Source organism: Vulpes vulpes, chromosome 7 (genome assembly GCF_048418805.1).
Source record: "Vulpes vulpes isolate BD-2025 chromosome 7, VulVul3, whole genome shotgun sequence".
Lineage (NCBI taxonomy): Eukaryota > Metazoa > Chordata > Mammalia > Carnivora > Canidae > Vulpes > Vulpes vulpes.
In genome coordinates, this window is record NC_132786.1 from 7435718 (window position 1) to 7459975 (window position 24258).

The following is a 24258-nucleotide window of genomic DNA, read 5'->3' on the forward strand; positions in this document are numbered from 1 at the left end:
TGAATCAGAAAGTGTGGCACAGTTACCTCAGCTTCATTATGATATTAAAACCCCCTTCTGCTAGTCATCCCAAGCCCTAACAAGAGAAGCCTGCTTGTCCCTGTTGGGGAGTGACTGGCTTTGGAAATCATTCCCTGAGATCTCCTTATTTGGACACATAAAGATGACCTGGTGAGGCAGCTCCACCTGGCGTAGTCTCTGTCTATAATTCACCCAGCATCGGACCCACCAGCCACTTGTGGCCATTAAAGACTTGAAAGGTGCTAATCTGAATTGAGACTCACAATAAGTGCAAACTACACACCAAAATTTAAACAGTTTGTATGAATAAAAGATTCTAAAATATCTCAAAAAATGTGTTTGGATTACATGGTGAGGTAATATTTCAGCATCTCGGTTAAATAAAATGCTATTAACGTGAATTGCACTTGATTTTTTTTTCAAATACATTCTTAGGAGTGTGGCTATTAGAAAATCTATGTGGTTCACGTTGTACTTCCCTCAGAGCAGAGCTGTGGGTCTCAAAGTATGGCCCCTTGACCCGTAGCATCAGCGTCACATGGAAGCAGGTTAGGATTGTGGACTCTCAGGCTGGAAACTCTGGGGCTGAGACCTAGAAATCTGAGCTTTACCAAGACTTGTGGATGATTCTGATGCTCTCTGAAGTTTAAGAACCACTGCTAGAGAAATAACTCTAACATCAGAAGTGAATTAATGCCACTTGTGTGAGTTTTCCACGTAGCAGACACATTTTTCACAGGGCTAAGAAGGGGTTCTTTGAGGACACTGCTGACTGAGCAACTTGATAGTGCAGGCCATCCACAACCCTGGTGGGTCCAAGGTCACATCCTGGCTCTACCATGCTCCTAAGTCTCTGATCTTGACCTCTCTGGGCTGTGTTGCCTTTATCTATAAAATGAGGGATTGGACACAACGGTGTTTCAATGACTTTCATCCACCCGGAGCTGTAAGAATTCCATGTTGAGGATCAGAACCTACACCACCTTGGCAATTACCTTGAACTGCAGCATGTTTTCTGTGTGGTAGATCACGCTCAACTGGAGGAAGCTGACCGTTGCAGAGAGAGAGCCAGATGCCGAGGCTGCTCGGGCTGAGTTGGGGGCTCCCAAGTAGGCAAGCTCTGTGGTGATGCCCGTAGGCAGGTATTGAATGTTACTGGCGGCGTAGCTGGGGATGGTATCGTAGTAACAGGTGGGTACACCAGGAAGAGTTGTGGACTGGAACAAGAGGAGAAACTCTCCATCAGCCTCTAACACTGCACTTCAAGGGTCTGATTCCTAAAGAAATTGGTTCACACAGACTAAGTCTCTTACACCATGCCCGTTATCACGGCTTGAATTATGTTCCCCAAAAGATGTGAAGTCCCACCCTGGAATCCGTTTAGAGCTGAGTTGGAAAGTGACCTTATTTGGAAATAGGGTCTTAACAGATGATCAGGTTAAATGAGATCATTGGGATCAGCCTAACCCAATATGACCGGTGTCCTTATTAAAAGGGGAAATTTGGGCACAGAGATAGACTTGCACCCTATGAGAACCCCATGTGAGGATGAAGGTGGAGATCAGGCAATATTTTTATAAGCCAAGGAAGACCAAAGAGTGCCAGAGAACCACCAGAATTTAGGAGAAAAGTCTGGGACAGATTCTCTCTCCCTTTTCTTAGAAGAAACCAACTCTGCTGATGCCTTGATCTCAGACTCCTAGCTCCCAGAACACTGAGATAATAAATTTCTGTTGTTCTAAGTCACCTAGTTTGTGGTACTTTGCTATGACAGTGCCAACAAAATGAATACATCCATTTAAAAAACACATGCTCATTGGCCTCCTCCACTGGGTGGCAGGGAAGGGTCAACAGGAAGCCTGCTCTGGAGACTGGAATCTTCAGGCAGGCTTCTGCTCCCAGTGTAGTGGCCTCACTGCCCCCATTGGACCTTGAGGTAATTACTTATTTTCTCTGGCTTTCATTCTATTTTTCAAATAAAAGAAATAGTTCTAGCTTACCTTCCACAAGGGCTGTCTAATATATGAAAGAAAAAATGACTTCAAATACTCAATGTACAACACATACCCAATGTATTATTGCTGTGTTAAAAATAAAAGTGGGTTTTTAAATGCTGTGGTTGGAGGAAAGAGAGAGCCAGAGTGGCAGTAAGTGTCTTCTGATTCAGGATATCTGAGGAAAACACTGACACCTATCATACGGAGTTAGCAAAATAACTCATCAGTTATTAATAAACTGATAACTTATCAGTTGATAAGCGTCATTTTCTTCCTGAAGGATGATTACTCTTCAACCCATCAACATCTGGGAAGTGTTTCTAGGTGTCTAATTACTCATGGGACACTTCCCGTTCACTGTGGTAATGTGCGCCCGATCATTACCTCCCAAAGGCACCCCCGCTGCCTGCAATTCTCCTCAGAGACAGCAGGGTCCTCAGGGTAGCAGTTGAATTTCTCCAGGTCACTGACTGGAAGTTTCCATCCAATGGAGAATTCTCGACCAAGTACCAGTCCCTTGAGATCACTGATCTTCACTACCTGAGGAAGAAGAAAAGAAGCCACGTGACAAACAGAACGAGGTTGAACCACCTGAATAATGTCCTTCCCTGATGATCTGGAAGGTGAGCTAGCCCTTCATCCAATACCACTTTGTCATGGGTTACTTGAAATATTATTTTTTATCCTTTGGGGCTTTTGACCTCCCTGTTGGGAAAATGAACTTGGCTTATTCTTGACCTTTCTCACCTCATGAAATCACTGTGGAATATTGAATGGGAAGGGCTCCCATCAAGTTAAGGAGTAAGGATCACAGGTAGGGCTGTCTTTGTCAGACTTATCGCCCTCTGGGTGTGCTGCTCACACATTGTAATAATGATGGCAGTAATAACAATAGTTAAACTTTACTGAGCATTTATACGGGCCAAGCACTGTGATAATCACTTCATATGCATTATCTCCATCGATCCTAGAAGGTAATCCTATGCTGCAAATTATATGGAAATTTCATTTTACAAAACAGAAAACTGAGGTTTAGAGAGATTTAATGCTTTGCCCAAGATCTCATAGCTAGGTGACGGCAGAGCTAAGATTGGCAACCAGGCTCTTAATTTTTTGCTCATTGTACCTTCAAAAATGAAAGGGACCTGCCCTAAGAAATGGTGAATTTCCCAGTGCTTGAAATATTCAACTAACAATTGGAACCTTTTGTTAAAGATTAGCATGCAAGGGACTCATTCGATGAGAGCAGAACTGGATTACTCCTCGAGTCCTATTCAACTCTCCTTTTCTGTAATGGTATCAAAGTAGTGTGTCAATTGTGTCTCAGACAAAGAGAGTCTTTAGCTTAAATGAGAGGACAAACATGTAAATACTCTCCTGAACTAGGCCAATGTACTGAATCATATTTACACTCTATCACATCTGGGATCAGTAGGTCTAGTTTTAAATCTACCTTCCCTCAGGGTCTCAACTCCCACTGTCCCCTTCAACGTTTTGATGCAAGCAAAGCTTCAGAGTCCATGCTTAGCACGCGTGATTCTCCTGCTGCAACGGCCCTGTAGTATGGTAGATTTTGCAGCAAGCCAGCTATCTCTGTAACTGCCCAAAGTCAAAAGAGCAAGAGAGAGCTGGCTGTCAGAATCTTAGGCCAGGGCTTTTGACAAGGGCTCTGCAAGGATGGAACAGTCTCCTACCTTTGATGAAACATTGTAGTTAACATTTGAAACGGGGGTAGGAGAATTACTAAGTAAGACAGTAAAATCAGTAGGCTGCTTGTCCATTCCCAGGATTATGATATCTGTAAACATGAGGTTGTCAGGGTCCATATATGTATTATTTATAATTTTTGCCTGTAGCCGGTTCTAGGAAAAAACACACACACACACATACACAAAAGCATCTGTTTAGAAATTGGGTACATCACCAAATACCATCAACATCTTTCTTTCTGACATCCAAGGTATGTCCTTTATCTCTGAAGCACTAATTGGTATGTGGTGATCGTCCCCAGGGAATTTGTTCATCCAGACTTTTAATGGTCTTCAATCTTACAGTAACATTTCATGTTTGCTCGATTCACTGGTTATTTATTTATTCTATTGCTCAGGAAGTACATTCCTGACATCACAGAATTTCCAAGTGAGCAAGATGGGTGCTCATAAAACGAACAAAAAGACACCAGCACCCACATTAGCCTATTGGCAGAAAAAGATGAAGACACACACACACACACACACACACACAGAGAGAGAGAGAGAGAGAGAGAGAGAATGGCCCAAATACTGTTTTTCCTTTTTATTTTAATGATAATAAGAATAGGAACTAAAATTTATGAACGTTTGCTCTGTGCCAGGCACGGTGCTCAGCATCTCACTCCATTCTGACAGCAAGCTATGAGGCTGAAGCTACAATGAGCCCATTCTTCAGATGAGAAGACTGAAGCCCAGGGGAAGCAGACAACCTTCCCAGGGAACCACAGTTCAAAGGTGATGAAGTTGAGCTCTGGCCAAGGTGGAACTGAAGACTGAAGAAAAAAAAGGGGGGGGGGGACATTTTGATGTTTAAAAAGATTAGGTGACCCACAAGTGTGCCCAAATGATTTTTTGCAAAGGTGCAAAAGTACTGTAGTGGAGAAAAGAGAATCTTTTCAACAAATGGTGCTGGGATAGTTGGCCATCCTGAAGCCAAAAGTCGAATTTGTACCCAAATGTCACACTGTGTGTAAAAGTTAACTCAAAGCAGATCACAGACTTAAATGCAAAAGGTAAAACTAAAATTTTTAGGGAAAAAATAGGGGAAAATATTCAAGTTCTATCGATAGAAAGAGTTTTACAGTGGACACCAAAAAGCACAATCCACAAAAGAAAAAAAAATGTTAAATTAGACCCATCAAAATGTAAAACCTCTGCTCTGTGGAAGACTCTGTTGAAAGAATGAAAAGACATGTCTACAGGCGGATAGGAAATCTTTACAAACCATGGATCCAACAAAGAACTCCTCTCTAGAATGTATAAAGAATTCTGAAAACTGAACAGAGAAATCAGCCAAAAATAGTCAATGAAAAAATGGCCAAAAGAACTAGAGAGACATTTCACCTAAGAGAATATACATGGAGGCAAATGAAAAGATGGTCAACATCATTAGATATCAGAGAAATACTAACTGAAACCACAATAATATGTCATTATACCCTTATCAGAATGGCTAAGATTTTAAAAATGTGACAACATAAATGCTGATTACGATGCAGAGAAACTGGGTGGGAATGCAAAATGGTCTGGCCACTCTGAAAACCAGCTTGGCAGTTCCTCACAAAATGAAACATTCAACTCCTGTAAGACCCAGCAACTGGCTCTTGGGTGTCTACCTCAGACAAATGACAACCTGTCCATAAATGTTCAAAGTAGCTTTATTTGTAATAGCTACGACTGGAAAAAACCCAGATACTCTTGATTAAGTGACTGATTAAACAAACATCTATATCTTGGAATGCTCCTCAGCAACAAGAAGGAATAGGCTTTTCATATGCCACAACTTGGATGAATTTTGAGAGAATTTTGCTGAGTGAAAGAGAAGCCAGTTCCAAGCTTACATGCTGTATGATTCTATCCACATAACATTCTTGAAAGGACAAGATGTTTCCATGAGGAGAAATGGGGTGAAGGGGACAACGGGGCTCTCAGTATTATTTCTTACAACTACATGAGGCTCTAGAATTATCTCAAAATTAAAAGGATAATTAAAAAAATGCTTTCTTATTTTTTGTTCTTTCTTAAAAGAAAGGCAGAATAAAGGAAAGAGATCCCCCACAAAAGAAATCTTCGCTCACACATAATCAGACTTCCAAGAAAATCAGATTAGAATTCTCACATCCGCTGCTAGCATTACTGCTTTCCTTCCTGTTAGTCCCTTTGGGAGACAGAGACGAGGCAAGTGATCATCTATAGTTTTTGGTATCTCCCAACCTCTCAACACCACCACTTAATACCTGTGTCCAAGGCCAAGCTTGGGGGCTGGAAAAGAAGGCCGTTATGGGAGAACCTCCGAAAGGCCCCATACCACTCATCACCCCTACCCACATCCCATATACACTTGCGTGGGAACACACACACACACACACACACACACACACACACACCATCCTCCCAGGACACATCCCAGAAGCCAGGACTCATATCAAACTCAGAGACAATGAATTTTTTTTCCAAAGAGCTCCCCAATTTCTTCACTGAAGTCATACTGATTTTTGATAGGCTTAGATATCTAACATAGATTAAAAACTCTCATTTTTTCTGGGACCATCACGGCCACAAGACCATGATGAGTGGTCCTGTTCCAAATGACCAAGCATCATAGCAAACCAAAAACTCAAAAAGGCATCACAGAAAAGAATGTACACTGTGTGTTCCTCAAAAATAGTACTTACCGAGGTGACAGAAAAATTATACAGAATATACTTTTCAGTTACAGTATCTAAAAGAGGAAAATAGAGGAGGACTCATTATTATAGGAAGTTGAGGAGCCTTGAGGTCATGCTTTTCCCTTCTCTATCTCTGCTTATCCAGGTTCTGCCCATTTTTGTCAAATCTCCCAACAAGTTTCCTGGACTGCTTCAGCCAAACCTAACTGCTTCACCCTCTGATCGCCTGTGGCACTTCGTGGCACCATTTTGCTGGCACTTAAAACATCATGACTTGTACGTATAGTCATCCACATGCACATTGTATCTATCCTGCCGGATCAAGAGTTCCTCAGGGGCAATGCCTACATCTTACTCAATTTATATCCCCTGCGCAATAATATGTATTGCATACAGCACAATGATAAGTAGCCAACAAATATTAATAAATGCTAATTCTACACAGGGCAGGATTTTTATATAATCACAGATCACAAACTTATGGCAGTTACTTCCATGAGAATCTTATAGTGGAAAAGCACACGATACCAATTAGGTACTTCCTCTTCAATAGTAACCAAAGCAGTATTTTACAAATCGATTAACAAAAGGTATTATTTGGTATTGGTAGAGAGACCCAAAAAAGAGAGTAATTAAACTAAACCCAATAATGTGGGTCGCTTTGGTAGTCAATAATATATGAGTTGCTCATCTGAAGTCAATTTTAATGCATCATACTTGGCTAACCGAACCTTTAGGATGAATTGATTCTAAACTTAAAGAAATAAGCATCGATGATAACAGAGTTAGTGCCATACTGGACAGCTTGTAATGATTACTTTTCACTGAGAACTCCAGGGAGGGCACCACAGGGAATCCTACCTTTAGATACACCATCATCCCAGTACAGCTCTCCCTGTGCTTCTCTCTTATAGTCCAAGGCAACAATGAGTCCCAGGGAATTCTTCCGACTGTAAAACAGCATCTCTCAATTTCAGAGAATGAAGAAGACATAGAACTTTGTTCAACCAGCCCCTTTCATGCCTCAGGGACAAACTATTGTCATCCCCAGCTTGCTAGTGATAAGCAGCAACACAGAGAGTACATTGCCCATGACAACACATCTGGTAGTAATAGTGCTGGGGTCTGCACCTGAACTTCCTGGCTCTTGACCTTAGAAGCTATGTTTGCTTCCATGTGATAACTCTCACCTCCTATTTAACTCAAGGGAATCTCCTTGAAGACAGTTTCTGGCCATAGGGAAATCCTCACAAATGATTGTCTTAGCTGTTCTTAAAGTCTGATTCAATTTCCAAGTGAAAGACTCTAGACATGTGAAGGAACTGAGGCTACCTTACCCGCTAAATGAACATGAAGGTGCCACTTTGGGGCTGACCTTGAAAGGAAGGGAGAGTGATTATTGACTAGAGATGTTTTTCCTTGATCTGTCCACTTTTAGTGTCCATTTGTCTGTCCCTTAACATGCCCCCCTTGAAGCATCAGAATAGTCACACCTTAGAAGAGTGTGAAATCACTTACCTGATTTCTGTGGTTGTGCTGGGTTGCTGGGTGGGAAATATGAAGCCTCCTCGGAGGTGAAGTCCTATCCTATCAAGTGGCAGCTGCATCTCCACTGATTGTTTCCTCCACTGCATGGCTACCCCCTAACCAACAGAAGGACAACAGAGCAGATAATGGACTGTTAGAGTAGGAGGGACCATGCAGATCCTCTAGTTCAGTTGCCTCATTTGAAATAAGTCAGTGAGAGAAAGACTGTATGATTTCACTCACATGTGGAATTTAAGAAACAAACAGATGAACTGAGGAGGGTGGGGGGAAAGAGAGAGGCAAACCAGAAAATAGACTCTTAACCATAGAGAATACACAGAAGGTTGCTGGAGGGGAGGTAGGTGAGGGATGTCTTAAAAGGGTAATGGACATGAAGGAGGGCACCTGTTTGTGATGAGCACCGGGTGTTATATGTAAGTGATGAATCACTAAATTTTACTCCTGAAACTAACATTACACTGTATTCCAACTAACTGGAATTTAAATAAAAACTTGAAAAAAAAAAAGAAAGAGAGAAAGAAAGAAAGAAGAAAGAAAGAAAGAAAGAAAGAAAGAAAGAAAGAAAGAAAGAAGAAAGGAAAGAAAAAGAAAGAAAGAAAGAAAGAAAGAAAGAAAGAAAGAAAGAAAGAGGAAAGGAAAGAAAAAAAAGCAGAGACTCCCCAAAACAAAGGGTTTCCCAAGGCATAATTGAAATAGGTAGCAGATCTGAGACTCAGTGGTTTGTATTATTTGGGTTACACAGTGCAGTGACTCTTTCACAACTGAGCTTTCATTCACTAGGGTATCAGAGCTTCACAGTACCCAGGTTGATACAGTGAAAAGTGCCCTAAACCTACCCCAGTTATTCAAATTATTTCATAGTACATCTAGAAGGGCCTTCCTCATAGAAAATTGCCCTCTATCAACCAAATGTAAAATCTTGTGCTATCATCCTACCCCAAGATCCCAGGACTCCTGCCTTAGAATTGCCCTCTGCCAGGGGCTGGTCTCTGATCCAAGCAGGCTGCCCTACTTACGGTCTCGTAGTCGTACCAGATGGCGTCCGGTATGTATGCTTTCACTAGGTCCACACCCTAGGGAAATACCGATACTGAGCAACATCAGCATGCCCCTTATAGTTTACATACCTCATGTGTGGTTGCACATGCTCATCTGCACAATCCTGAGATGGTTGGGACCATCCCATTCTACAGGTACAAATATGGGTACCCAAAGCATAGCTGTGCCTAGAAATTAAATTTGTTTTGTTTTGAGGGTCCTGAACTTTCTAAGAGAAGTAGAGAAAGTTGATTCACTGTGTAATCTAACAAGTTAGATTACTTGTGTTACATGTGTAATCTAACAAGTGGGAGGAGACTGAGACAGCCAGGTCTCCTGGAGAGCCTTCTAGCAGGACCTCTGCTGGTCACAGCACCTGCCAAGAGATGGGCCTTTGACATGAGAACATTGGTGATCTCTCATGTTTATAAAGTGAGCAGCATAACCCTGATCCCTCCCCCACACTTCCCCACTCGCACTTTGGGAGAGTATGTGTGGTCCTTCATATCTGAAGGGAAGAGAGTAACACCCTTCCCTTGCCCAGACCTCTCTCCCTTGCCCAGACCTCTCTCCCACATCTTCTCTTTTCCCAGCCCAACCTCAAGAACACATGTCCTCTGGTTAAAAGGAAGCACAGGGCAGCCCCGGTGGCACAGCGGTTTAGTGCCGCCTGCAGCTCAGGGCGTGATCCTGGAGACCCTGGACTGAGTCCCACGTCAGGCTCTCTGTATGATGCCTGCTTCTTTCTCTGCCTCTCTCTCTGTCTCTATGAATAAAAAAATAAAATCTTAAAAAAAAAAAAAAAAAGGAAGCACAGACAGATGGCCAGCCCAGACTTACAAGGCATTTAAAGTCTGTCAGTCCATGGTCATATGCTTAAGAAAGCAAGCCTTAAGGTAATTTTGCAAAATATAAATTGTTTTGCTTGGTGGGGCAGGAGGACCAAGTATTAATTTTTCTAATTTGCAAACTTTCATGATCGATCTCTCTCTTTCTCTCTCTCTCTCTCTCATTCATTTATTTATATTTAAATGCAGTCATAGATACTCCAGACTTAGCTTACTCAGCTATAGAGCCACGGGGACAAGTGTGATATTCCAACCCCATTGTTTGGATTATAAACACACCTCATATAAAACAGGGGTGATGAGGAGTCCAGGCCCCCATAAGAACTGCTCATGCACATCCCATGTAGCTGGGTCCTGATAGAATCTGGAAAACAGAAAAGGGAGATGAAGCCCCCAGTACAGGGCAACAGCACACTAGGTGGACTAACCTTGTTACCACTAACAAGGCAAGTGAAATTAATGATCTGAAAGAGATTCTTTGTGGGTCAAGAAACTCACTCATGGACCAGTGGCCTTGCTACAGTATCCCCCCGGGTGTGAGCTCGGTAGAAAAGGGTGTAGAGGTAGGGCAGCAGGGTGTAGCGGATGTTCAGGTAATGTCTGGAGGATTTCAGCAGCAGAGAGTGTTCACCAAAGGCAGCGGGATCCTGGTCCTAGAAGAAAATGAAACAAATATTAGAGATTTCCATCATGTTTTAAAAGTTTGTTCCCTTATGAAAGAAGCTTTCCCAGATGAAAGTAGCCATGTTCTTCAACTTGGATGATATCAGAACATTTCCAAAGCTAAAAGGACCTTGGTACTGTTTCTTTATTTTATAGATGAAACATAGGACAAAAGATTCCATGATTCTCCCAAGGTAAAAGCAGAGGGGGGAGTTTATATTTGACATGTGTCTTCTGATCTCGGTCTGTGGTAGCCTCAAGGGGGATACATACAGAAGTTCATAGAGAGGGCCACCCCGGTGGTGCAGTCAGTTAAGCATCAGACTCTTGGTTTCAGCTCAGGTCAAGATCCCAGGGGCTCAGAACTCAGCACGGAGTCCATTTGGGACTCTCTCCCGCTCCCTCTGCCCCTCACATGCACACTTTCTCTCTCTCTCTCTCTCTCTCTCTCTCTCTCTCTCTCTCTCAAAATAAATAAATACTTAAAAAAAAAAGTTAGGAGGTTGTCATGGAGATAAAGGGGTTATAGAGGCCCTGTTCCCTTCTTAGCTGATCTAAATTATTGTTATGTATCATGTTTCTCCATTGCCTACCACCATGATCTATAATCCATCTTTTCCTTTCCATGCAATTTTATGAATCTGCAATATTAAAATTTACATCTAGTTCTGTCTGTAACATTTTCACCACCAATATTTGTTTTCCTTTCTCTACCCCAAAGACAGTGACTTCTATTTTTTTCTTCAAAACACATTGTGCAAAGAAATCATGACTTTATCCAAGAGCAAAGACAGACCCCTTTAGAAGGTAAATCTAATTTTCTTAGGACCCACAAACAGAAATTTTCCATTAATGAGGAGACTTATTTAGTTCATTTTCCTTGCAATTTCTAAGATATGAAAGATAATGTATGTCATATTGAGATCCATCATCCTTTACTGTATTACTGAGGCTGAATTTTAGAGAAAATTACCTAAATTTATTCCTTTCTTTTGTTCCTAAAGATGCTCATTTCCTCCCTTCAAGGGGATTAGAAAGTAGAGCAGTCTATTGCAGGAGACCACTCCACACCCCCAGTGTAGGGCTCATGAAAACCCTGAGGCCAAACACCAATGAAAAATAATACTCCAAAGCCTCCATCACTCTGGTCTCCAACCAAGAAGGTATAGAGCTGCACTGTCCACCATGGTGGCCACATGCCACATGGAGCTTTTGAACACCTGAGATGTAGTTAGGAAGACTGAGGAACTGAACTTTAATTTTACTTGACTTTAGTGAATTTAAAAATAATCCTAAAAACTGAATATTTTTAAATAAATATTTTTAAATAAAATAAAGAATAAAAATAAATAAAATATTTTAAAATATGTTCCCATTAACTATAACTTTATTGTTTTGGTTCATTGCACTCCTACTGTTGAAAACTTAGCACTTAAACTGAGATGTACAATGAGTGTAAAATGCTCTTGAGGGGATCCCTGGGTGGCTCAGGAGTTTAACACCTGCCTTCGGCCCAGGGCGTGATCCTGGAGTCCTGGATCAAGTCCCACATCAAGCTCCCTGCATGCAGCCTGCTTCTCCCTCTGCCTGTGTCTCTGTCTCTCCCTCTCTCTGTGTATCTCATGAAAAAATAAATAAAATCTTTTTTAAAAATGCTCTTGAATTTTGAAGACTTAATAGAGAGAAAAGAATATAAAATATCTATTTGACAATATTTTATATTCAACACAGGTTGAGGAGATCCCTGGGTGGCTCAGCAGTTTAGTGCCTGCCTTTGGCCCAGGGCGTGATCCTGGAGTCCCGGGATCGAGTCCTGCATCAGGTTCCCTGCATGGAGCCTGCTTCTCCCTCTGTGTCTCTGCTTCTCTCTATATATCTCTCATAAATAAATAAATAAATAAATAAATAAATAAATAAATATCTTTAAAAAATAAACTCAGGTTGAAATGATAATGTTATGGACATATTGAGTTACATAAAATATACTTCACATGATTGCTCCTGTTTCTTTTTTTTTTTTTTTAAATTTTATTTATTTATTCGTGGGAGACAGAGAGAGAGAGAGGCAGAGACATAGGCAGAGGGAGAAGCAGTCTCCATGCAGGGAGCCTGATGTGGGACTCGATCCCGGGACTCCAGGATCATGCCCTGGGCCAAAGGCAGGTGCTAAACCACTGAGCCACCCAGGTGTCCCTGTTTCTTTTTACTTTTTAAATTTACATTTAAACTTAATGTGTGACACTCATTATCATTCTATTGCATAGGACTAAAGGAAGGACAGGAAAACAAGCACTATGGCTTAGTAGACTAAGTGATCTGAGCACTCTTATTTATCTTCTTCCAAGCCATCTCATGAGGAAGGCAACCTGCCTTCCTCCCAGCCAGCTGCTTCGAAGTTCAGAAATAACTCCTCTCTCTCTAGATCGCAAACAGATTTTATCCTGGGATAAAATTCTTTGATGATTTGGCCATGAATCTTTTCCCAGGTTAGAGACATATCATCAGACAAGTCAAGAATGGGTCCTAAAATAATCATTAGTAAGTTATTCTGTTGATCCTAGTAAGAACTAACCTACTCAATTTTGAAATACTCCAAGTGCAGATTACATTAAAATAAAGGGCATTCCACCTTACTTGCTCTTGCCATCGTCCTAAACATCTCCTTAACAGGGGCTCTGAGCTCACTTCTATGTATTCACCCATCAAAAACATGATTTTTGGATAGAAAAGGACAAAAGGGTGAAAAGTAGTGAGTGGGGGACAGGGTCTCCCAAATTATTCATAGAAAGATAGGATGAATTTTTCACCTTGTAACAAGGTGAAAAAAAAATCTTCAGATCACTGGCCTGCCACTCCCTAAACTATCCCTCCTTGCTCCTCCAAATCTAGAATTGGCTTCCCTTGTATTGTTTGAGATAAAATACCAGTGGACTCTAATTGTCCCGTCTTATATAAGGAGGTAACAGAAGCAATGGATAGCAGCACCACAGAAACTCTAACAACCTTCTCACCTTCATTGGTGAGTTTTAAAAAAAATCAATATCAATCACAATAAAATCATCCAATATGTATGAACTTCCCATGCACCTTTATCCCAATACTCTTGCTCTTTAGGTATATGACCAAAAATTTATCTATTTTTCTTTCTACACTAATAGCCAAACTATAGGATTTTTTTTTAATTCTTTTTGAGAACAAGTAGATAAGACAACCCAAGAAATTTCTGTTGCCTCTCTTGGGGACCTTACCCTGAACTCAGGTCCATTGTGATTCCTTGAGAGTGGATAAAATGCTCCAAGCTGCATCCATCTTGTGCAGAGCTCCTCTGTGACGTTTTTTGTATAACCGCAGATGTTGGCACCTACCTGGAGAATTAGCACATATACAGAGTGGTAAGTGATAGTGGAGAAAGTGCTGACTCTATACCTATGTGGTAAGGGGGAAAATACCTAATTTCCGTCATTCCATGCTGACAGAGGTCCCAGGCTTTCAAAGCCGGCCTCAGCCAAATGGAAGAAAGCAGCAAATGTGCATCATGAATCAGCTTCCAAGAACTAATCTCAGCGTTCAGTTCCCCATTTCATACTTTGCTATTCACTGATGCTTCGCTAATGGAAATTTTCTGTGATGCTAACGTATTTTACTTATGGTGTTTCCATGCTGACTTCAGAGATTCCATGGATGACTACCCAATGATAAAGTTTTACCTTTCTATCTTCAAAAGACAGTTCATGCCACATTTAAAAATGGATTCTCTAATACATACCGCAAGGAGACATATACTTCTTGGTCATCAGACATCTCAAAGACTAACAAAGGAAAGAATGCCAAAGGACAAAAGGTTAAGGTTCTTTGGTTGAAAGTAAAACTCACCATGGGGATACCAAATAGGTTGAACTCAAGGATACTTGGGATGGACCATCGGAGATCATCCCATGTGGCGGCATTATCCCCCAACCAATGTCCAGCAAATTTGCCAGATCCAGCAAAAGTAGAGCGGGATAAGATGAAGTTATTTTTTCCGGGGAAGATATTCTCCATGGCCCTGAAAAGGGATACAATCGATTGAAGATGAAGTGAGCTCTGAATGTCCAGGACTCACTTGTACCCAAGGAGACAATAGGCCTTCTAGCCAAACAGAAAAAACATCAGGGCATCAATAAACTAGGTGAGCAAACTAGTCTAGCACTTTTAAGAGCTTCTTTCCTACTTCTGAATAAGGCATCAGACTTCATATAAGACTTATAGTCCAACCCCCAAGGAGATGTCTCTGGGTTCCTGTCCTTTTGATTATGGTCTCTTTATCTCGCTGGATCTGGTTGTGCTTTGGTTCTTTTGGTTGATAATACTGGAGCTGTGTCTTGAGTTATTGACCCCATCTTCTCCCTCCAGACAAATCTTTTCCAGTGTCCCTTGTGTCCATGTCTTGCTGCCCCTTTATAAACCTGTTTAGCTCTATACCAGCTCACGTTGGAGCTCTGTGACCCCTGCTGGCTTATGAGGACAGTTTGTATACCAGCTGGGCTCTAGGCAGGTGGGTTCCTCTAAAGCTTTAGAACTTAGTATTAGCCATTCTCAATGTTAGGAAATCTTAATCTACACAAAATAATAATAATTTTAAATGAGTGAGTCTGAAAAGATGACATATGATACTCTTTATAAAGTTAAATGCAATTAAAATATAAAATATTATTTTCATTGTACAACATATAAAAATCACATATCAAATAAGACTATAAAAGAGAAAGCAAAGGGATGGAAAACATGGGATTCAAAAAGATAATTACTTTGGGATGGAGGATCTCATGAGGTGGGATAACACAGTTAGATGTAAGAGATTTTCCTAGCTTTTATTCTGAACACTCTTTTGCATAGGCATTTTCCTGAAATGCCTCTCCCTCCCTTCTGCTTCCATGCTAAATAGTTCATACGTTCCTTTAGCAATCTGAAATTAAACAAAATCATAACTCTGGGATGGTGATACCTGGCCACAATCACTTTGAGCCCTTCTATCTTTCCTTTCAGTCCATGGTCTGAGATAAGCATATCACCAGGCCCTGGGCAATTCTGCACAGACAGTCACAGCCACCAATGCTCCCCCACTTCATATTCCTGAGGACTACCTTATGGGGAGTCTATAAATGCACAATGATGTATAGTGGCAAATGGGAGAAAATTCTGAAATAGAAGATGGACTTGAAAGAGTGAAATCCTCTATTCTAACAACTTAACAGCCAAAAAATAAGGGTAACATAAAGGCGAACGCTCATTCTTCAACTCCTACCCTCATGTCTACTTTGATCTTGACAAGCAGGTACTTTGCTTTTATTACCACTGGCTAGAGGGCTTCTGGCACTCTTCAATTATCGATCATGAAAGAAACACATTCAGGTTATACAGAGTGAAACCGAAACAGGGATAAAGTTATCTGAGGTTACAGGTTATCTAAAGGCCAACCTTGGATTAGATTAGATACCTCTGTGTTTTCCAGCCCTGAGGAACAATCTTTTTCAGAGATACTCAAGTCTCTCTTTTCCGTCCATCAGAATTGGCTGGCTTATCCTAAGTCCTGATATCTGAGGGGATCTGGTCTTTCTACTTCCAGCTGAGAGGGAGGAGAAGCTCCTTCTTGGGGTAGACCAGTAACCACTGTCCCCAAACGATACTTCCAGGAAGACTGAGCCAAATATTCATCAGATCTACGGCTTAAATGTCGCTGATGTTCAGATCCCCCTGAACAAAAGCATCCTGTTTTGTTTTGTTTTGTTTTGTTTTCACCACTCTGCCTCCTATCCAAAGGCCAAGTTCACTTATCGCCACCATTCTCCAGGAACTTAGGTTATTTGGCCTGACCCAGAGAACTCAGAAGGGCACTTAATCTTCTCCATCATAGTTATCTTTTAACTACTAATCATAGCCATTAGAATATATTAACCAACCTCATCACAATCTTAAGCACTTTTATTGCATGGAGACACTGGCAATAAAGCAATGTGCAACTCTCTTCTCTCCCCCTGCTCATTCTTTCTCACTGCAGGCATGTAGCCACTCTCCTGCCTACCTCCCATTCTTTGATAGAAGCATCTTAGGGTCAAAATAGATTGGAACAAGAAGGAACTGTGGGAAACAGCAATCCAAGCAATCAAAGATGAGGAAATTGAGTCCTATTCTTCTAGTTTATTTCCCAGGAAAAGTAGAGGGAGAGAGTCAGAGGTCAGAAAAGAGAGGCTTGACAGCACCAGAAATGCGTGTGCTTCATACTGAAGCTTTTCTTTCATTGAAATTCAAACTTTTGCATTTATCAGACAAGGATTTTTCTCTCACCTGGATAATCCCACATAATACAAAGTCAGGAGGACAAAACGGTGCTGGAGAACAAAACAGGGGCAGTACCTGCCTCAAACTCACCAGGCCTCCAGCAGGCCCTTCCTGACTTCTCTCCCTCGGGCCAGGCAGGGAAGCAACACACACTTTAGTACACATGCTATCCCTCAGGTAAAGTTACAGAGATGACTTTGCCCTCAAAATCTTGCAGTCCAGCAAGAAAAAAAAAAAAAAGGGAAGGTGGATTATCTGAAAGTTATCACACAGGATTTTTGCATATTGAGCATATTGTAATACAATAAGGAGCACAAAAAAGGTACGTAATCTTTTCCTAGAACCAATAGGAAGGTTTCCAGAGAGAACATCTGAAGAGGCTTTAACCTAAGCGTATATTTGCAGGCAGCAGAACTGCAGGCAGTGGGGAGAGAAGCCATATAGCACTGCCAGGTAAACATATGGGACCCTCAGGCAAACTTGAATTTCGTTTAAACAATGGATAATCTTTAGCATAAGTCTGTCCAGCACAAATCTAACAGGGTCCTATATTTTTATTTGCCCAATCAAGCAACCCTAGTGTAGGAACCACGACAACATTTGGTAATAGGACTTACACACAGGATGGCTTCTGACTGGGGCCTCTATTTACCTTGCACATAACCACCTACTAGGATCTAAGGAAGTCCCTTAGTCAAAAGCCAATCAAAACTAACTTCACAAAGGAATCAAAGGGCCCTATGAGAAGAGCTCTTAAGTAGCCCATAAGATCTGAGTTGTAGGTCCTTATAACCATAAAACATATTTGAAAAACATACTTATGGAAGATAGGCAACACCGTCTGCCTCCCGCCTCCCCCACACTGAAATTCGTGGGAAAACCAAGTGCTTACGAGTGTGTAGCTTTTGCCATGGAGTAGCCATACAAGCTGTGGACATCATAGTGAAGACCCCAGGAAAGTTCTGCATCCATGCAGAGGGTTCCGGCAAAAAGCGAGCGGTCCAGAATTTCTGTGAGGGAAATAACCACCCATGAGGCACTTCACCATCAATCAGCTCTAACGCAATAACCACCCAATTGTTGGCTTCCTGGTTATTGTACCTTCCCACCCAATCGCCACCTGACAAAATCCTCTCCAGATTTTAAATTCTATCCTAAGTGCTACATCCTAGCAGCACACTAAGCCCCTCTCTCTGAGGTAGATGGTCTAAACTAATGTGTGTTCCCTCAATGCTCACAGAACGTGGGGCCATGTAGAGGCAGCTGAGAAATGAGCTCAGAGCAACGGGAAGTTGGCCTGAGATGAAATATAAATAAAGTACACACATTTCTCTACATATACTTGATTGAGAAGATTTGAGTGTATAAGGGACAGATACGAGAGGCAGTGAGAAGGAAATACTCTTACTCTTCCATGGTAGGCATTCGATCCCAGTTAGGCCTTTCTTTTCTTTTCTTTTTTTTTTTTAAGAAATGAGATACGCACTCACCATAGCTGCATGTTCTGGTAATTATGTGTTCTTACTATGGCATATATTCTCAGTGCAAGTCTATATTTGCACTACAAGTGTGTGTGTTTCATCATGGATGAATGCTCTCCTTCAGCATGCATTCTTGTGTAGATATACTCTCCTCATGACTGTGTCTTTTTCATTATAGTTTGATAGTCATATCTGATCAGATTTGTCCAGGGGTTAAGAGCAAAAAAAGATTTTCACTGTTCTACATTCTCACTCCTATTTTACATTTGTATCTGATCATATGTATGTCTTAAACTGAGTATTGTTTACTCCTTCTCTTGGAGTTATTCTCAAGTGTGGATCAAGACTCATCACTTGGAAGGGGAGGAGGGCGGGGGGTGGGGGTGAATGGGTGACGGGCACTGAGAGGGGCACTTGGCGGGATGAGCACTGGGTGTTATTCTGTATGTTGGCAAATCGAACACCAATAAAAAATAAATTTATTATTAAAAAAAAGAAATGAGATACGACATTTATATGGTTTCATGAATAAGAATAAGAATAGAATCCACCACAGTATGACTATTATTTTCCCTTCCTCAGGCCTAAAATGCTTAACATTTTCTGCTTTGTAGCCTAGAATCTCATTCTTCCCTCTTTTCCTTGCGGACCAACAACTGGAGGCCATAGCAGCTCTCCTTCGGGAAGCCTTGCAATATGCCTCGATATGAAGCATAGTTTCAGAAAAGAGTGGAACCATGAAACCCTTGTTGGGTTTTTCCCACCAGCCCAACTTAATCAGAGATTAAGCTGAATGACAAAACATTAGGAAATTTATATTTTTGGCACAGCTCAGTTTGTGGAATGAGTGAGACTCACATCCACTTCAGTGGCAAGAAAAGACACTAAAGTTGTCCCAGGGTCAAAGATAATTTATGTACGTCGTCATTGTGCTACCGTGTACTGTCCAATCTTGAAAAGGTGAGAAGCGGAGCAGCTATGAATGAGGTAGTGGCTAGTCATAGGTAGGTCGACAAAATGCTGGGAGCTAGGGGGTGAGGTGCTTGCCAGAAGCAGACAGGAGATGAGATTGCAATTTTCTATAGAAAAACAAAAACAAAAACTTAGTTTTGGCTAAGAAGAAGCTTAAGAGATTAAAAGGGAAACTTGATAAACTGATCCGCTATGGAAAAAAAAATGGGAGGGGGGAACGTAGCCTGAGCAGAGAAGATTAAGGAATAAACAGACGAGCAAACAGATTTTGCAAGAAGTTAAGTTGTCTGAAGCTAGGATTCCTCCTAAAAAAAGTTATCCACTCCTTCGGTGACCAAAAGGGGCTATCAAAACAGGTCAACCGTGGTCCAGGGTGCAAGTGAAGTGGACAAACCAGAATCAACTGGCAGAGACTGGCCAGATGCTCACCAAGCCTGTGTTCTCTTCCTGGGAGTGTAAAGATTATATTTCACATTTTCGCTCAAGGTTAAACTGAGAATACGTGATTGGATTCTGGGGAAAGAAATGCGAGCAAACTGAATACACCCCACTTCTAGGCCTGCCAATAAAACTCCCTCTACCGTCTCTCTCCTTCAGCCCGGAAGCTGCAAACAAATGACCCTGGGATGGGAGAACCAAGCAATGGAAGTAAGTAGATCCCTGAGCCACTGCTTGCATGAGAGCCACACATCTCACCCTGGAGTATTACAGGAGCAAAAAATAAACTTTTATTATGTTAATCCACTGAGATGCTGGGGTCCATTTGTTTCCACAGCATAATCCATTCGATACTGTTTTACACATATATACACTTTGGAAATCAGGACTGGAAAATCTAAGAACAAGACTCAAAAATAAAAGGAACCACTGGTGCTTTAAATTGTGGCTAATGAGCTAAAAAAAATAATAAACAAAATTACAGATTTACTTTAGTGGAATAGATAAGTTTCTGAACTGGAAAGCCCCCTTCACACCTGGGACCTCTTACTGACTTTGGCATCTTGAGGTAGTTTGCACCTTAAAGTATGCTGGTATTCCCCAAAAGTTGAAAACAGAATCATTTGCCTAGGGGTTTGGAGACCATGAAGAGGCCGGTGGGGAGGAGCGCAGCCAGCAGGTGGCCAGAGCCCAGGGGCGCAGCAAGGCCTCCAGCCACGGAGGGGACAGGTGTCCACAGGCCCCTTGCCCTGGGACCTGAGACTGTGCTCAGGCACGCAGAGCGCTGCTGAGCTTGCTCAAGCACATCTTCTCACAACTTACGGGGAACGAAAGGAGGAAAGTTCAGGCTGTTCCGCTCACACTTGGGATCGGAATCTTGGGGAAAGCTGGAGACTTCATCCATTTCCTTTAAAGACACACAAGATACACACCGGGAAGTGTTACCAATGTAGGGTTGGTTGTCCGGGAAGGAGGAGGCTTCCTGACCTAGAAAGCCCCCTCCACACCTGGGGCCTCTTACTGACTTTGGCACCTTGAGTAGTCTTCCTAAGTTTTCTTGACCTCTGTTTCATCTTTTGCCTGTCCTCCAACTCGAAATGCTGTCAGGCACACTTTATTTTTTATACACTGATTTCAGTGAGCTAATTAAGCGATACCATCCCAAAGGCTGATTCTTACCTTATGCATAATGTGAATTTTATTGTTGCTGTTACTGATTCAGTGCTGTTCGAAAGAACCTAAGACAGAGGAGTATTTCTGTTTTATAGTTTCCCCCCGTCTTTTATTCCACTCAGTGAAGGACAAGAAGATGTAACTGAGATCAAATCTGTCTCTTACAAGTGGATTAAAAATTGGTGATGCCTAATCTTGCTAACAGAGATAATTTTCCAAATTTCAAAGAAATATCTCCACCTGCTATCCCCACCTAAAAAAATAAAAAGTATTCATTAAATCATGCTCTGATTAACTTTAAATTTTAATGAATCAATGCAATAAATAATGTTGGGAGCAATGATAGCCTCTCCTAAAACAGTAATACTGATTTTTAAGTTGAAAGACAGTTAAGGGAGGAAGAAGCTGAAGCCCTGGGAACTAAAAAGAAATGATCACAAAAAGAAATAATCAGCTGGTGGCAGAGCCAGAATTAAAAATCTAGGGTTTTCAGGGGTCTTTTTTACTGCATATAAGCTCAGCATTAAGTAAAAAAGGATTTTAAATACCACTATATCAAGAAAACGATTTTATTACAGATCAGGGTCAAAGCTCCTTCTTATATCTTAGAATATCCATTTCCAAAAGAAGTTTGATCCTAGAATAACAACTTACAATCCACACTCCATCGAACTGGAGAATTTTATGAAATGCACTGAACTGCTCTCTCCACCACTCAACGCAAGTCGGATTACTATAATCAGGAAACACTGTCCATCCTGGGTACCCCTAGAGAACAGAGAAGAAGGCAGTGGGTGAGCCACAGGGCCACAGACACATTCATTCCTGCTACTGCTTTTTCCACCAGGAGCTCCCGGCATCTTATCATTTCAGAATCAAAATTTTCCCCCAAACTAAATAGTAAACTATAAGCATAGAACCAAAAGAAGAAAAAAAAGAAAAGAAAAGAAGAAAAAACAGTCAATTAAAAACACAACAGGCCATCAGATGTCTTTTTTCTATGAAAACACAAAAATAAAATTTCATGACGTCAGACCACCTGCGAGAGCAGTCTATGAAATATCCATTCATCTAACTAGATAATATTTTAGGAGAGAATGACTGGATTCATTTAAAGTGTTAATTAAAGGTTATATAAACCTGCTTTGAATAATGATGTTTATAAACAATATGTTGCCTTTGGTAGAGAAACAATCTGTTTTGAATGACGAAATGGATTTTGTGCTTCTTACTTGGGTCTGATATTTCTTATCCTCTCTTTTCTTCCTCATCTAGTCTTATCAATGTAGCTTTTAACATTTTCCAGAAATAGCACAAAGGTAGAACTCATAGCTAAATTATTGAAAATTCTGAATTGATAGAATATATGCTTTTGTGCTTACATTCTGATTTATTTTCCCAACAAATGTATAAGTTGTCACATTAAGGACCATATGCTCAGGCAATATAATTAATATATATGAATATATATTGTGTGTTCTATATAGCATATTATTAATACATAATATATATTAGTATTATATATTATAAATATATAAATATATAATGTAAATACATATACATTATATATAATGTAAATACAAATACAAGAAAAATTCAGAGACATCTTGAAACCTAAGATGTGAGCTTAAAATTCTCAGTTTAACTGGATTAAAATCCTGGTTCTTGTTTTAGGTGACAGGGCATCAAGTAATAGCTAGAGGTAATTTTGGTCTTCAGGAAATAGGCAGTGTGGTAAAGAAGTCACCTACAGCACCACTCTATCTAGAGCAGATCCAGCAAACCTCATTCTAACCAAATATCTTTATTTTTATTTTATTTATTTATTTTAGAGAGAGGGAGAATGTGCATGGAGGGGGTAGGAGGGGCAGAGAGAGATAGAGAGAATCTTAAGCAGATTTCACCCTCAGCCCAGAGCCCGATATGGGCTTGTTCTCATGACCCTGAGATCATGACCTGAGCCTAAATTAAGAATCAGATGCTTAACCCACTAGGCTACCCAGGCACCCCCCCCCCAAATATCTTTATAATAATCCTCCATTCACCCACCCCCATGACAATGACCTCTGCGAACATCTCAGATCAAATAATTTATTTATTGATCAGTGGAGGTAACTAATTAAATTATTGTAATTATATACAAATTATTAATTGTATACCACTCAAATATGAGTACTACTGAGATGACCCACAGGTCTGGATACTCTGCTTTTCAGATAATCAAAACCATGTTTATGTGACCATGGTCTCTGATTTTGTACTTATATATGAATATTGGTCTGATATTTTAGAAATTCACTTCAAACAAAATAAAAGCAAAGCATTGGTTTAGGGAAGGAAGGAAACTACTGTTTTCCTAGTTTTTATGAAACTACTGTTTCATAAAAGGTTAGGCTCAATGAAAAAGAAAGTAAATAGAATTAAGTATTGTAAACAAAGTCAATGATAGGAATTAAGTGAGCAATTAGATTAAGGGGCATTGATAACCCTGAAAAGACAGTTTGGGAAAGTAAACTGCCTAGGAGCAACACAACTTACAGCCACATAAAGTTTTCAGATTAAACATTAGTTTTAGTAAATCTCATATAATCCATCAGCTAGAGCTGACCCTATAAGTAAATGGAATAAAAAGCTGCCTCAATGATTTGATATAAAATATTCTGAAGATAGGCTTCTTCTTTTTTATTTTTTTAAGATTTTATTTATTTATTCATGAGAGACACAGAAAGAGAAGCAGAGACACAGGCAGAGGGAGAAGCAGGCTCCTCGAGGAGAACCCGATGTGGGACTTGATCCCAGAACCCCGTGGGGCACGACCTGAACCTAAGGCAGACACTCAACCACTGAGTCACCCAGGGCACCCTAAAATTAGGCTTCTAATCAGCCTACTCCAATGTCTGAATAAAAACTTGGCTCTATCTTTATAGATATGATACTTATGTATCATATAAAATAAAAATACATTAGCCAAGACATGTTTCACATTATTAGACTGTGAGCATCTTGCTGCATTATTGTAGCTGAATGCATTGTCTTAGGAAAGAGAAAGAAGTTGGAGGCAGAAAGACCTTAAGAATAAATGAGTTTTCTTCTAATAATACATTGCTTCTCAAGTATCTATAATATAGGAGAAGGTCAGGGGATAGTTTTTTAGAATCTAGATATTAATCCTTCCCACCAACACAAAAAAGAAATGATAATTATGTGACGTGGTCAAAGCGCTCTTGCCACAATGACAATCATATTGCAATACACAAATGTATCAAATCAACATGTTGTACACCTTAAATTTATACAATGTGATATGTCAAATATATTTCAATTTTTAAAAACCCCTGAGA

General features: G+C 40.7%; 1 protein-coding gene across 1 annotated transcript in view; it reads right to left on the reverse strand.

Annotated features, from left to right (window-relative positions):
• The window catches only part of MGAM2 (maltase-glucoamylase 2 (putative)), an 83712-nt gene that overhangs the window by 37419 nt on the left and 22035 nt on the right, over positions 1-24258 (reverse strand). The window contains exons 12-25 of the mRNA XM_072762843.1: positions 21572-21685; positions 20567-20651; positions 17746-17863; positions 14409-14580; positions 13784-13900; positions 10371-10525; positions 10152-10236; positions 9003-9059; positions 7957-8081; positions 7300-7388; positions 6445-6491; positions 3713-3880; positions 2403-2558; positions 1017-1238 (exon numbers count right to left, since the gene is read on the reverse strand). Of these exons, the coding sequence (XP_072618944.1) occupies positions 1017-1238; positions 2403-2558; positions 3713-3880; positions 6445-6491; positions 7300-7388; positions 7957-8081; positions 9003-9059; positions 10152-10236; positions 10371-10525; positions 13784-13900; positions 14409-14580; positions 17746-17863; positions 20567-20651; positions 21572-21685 (1710 nt within the window). The remainder of the gene's footprint in view (positions 1-1016; positions 1239-2402; positions 2559-3712; positions 3881-6444; positions 6492-7299; positions 7389-7956; positions 8082-9002; positions 9060-10151; positions 10237-10370; positions 10526-13783; positions 13901-14408; positions 14581-17745; positions 17864-20566; positions 20652-21571; positions 21686-24258) is intronic.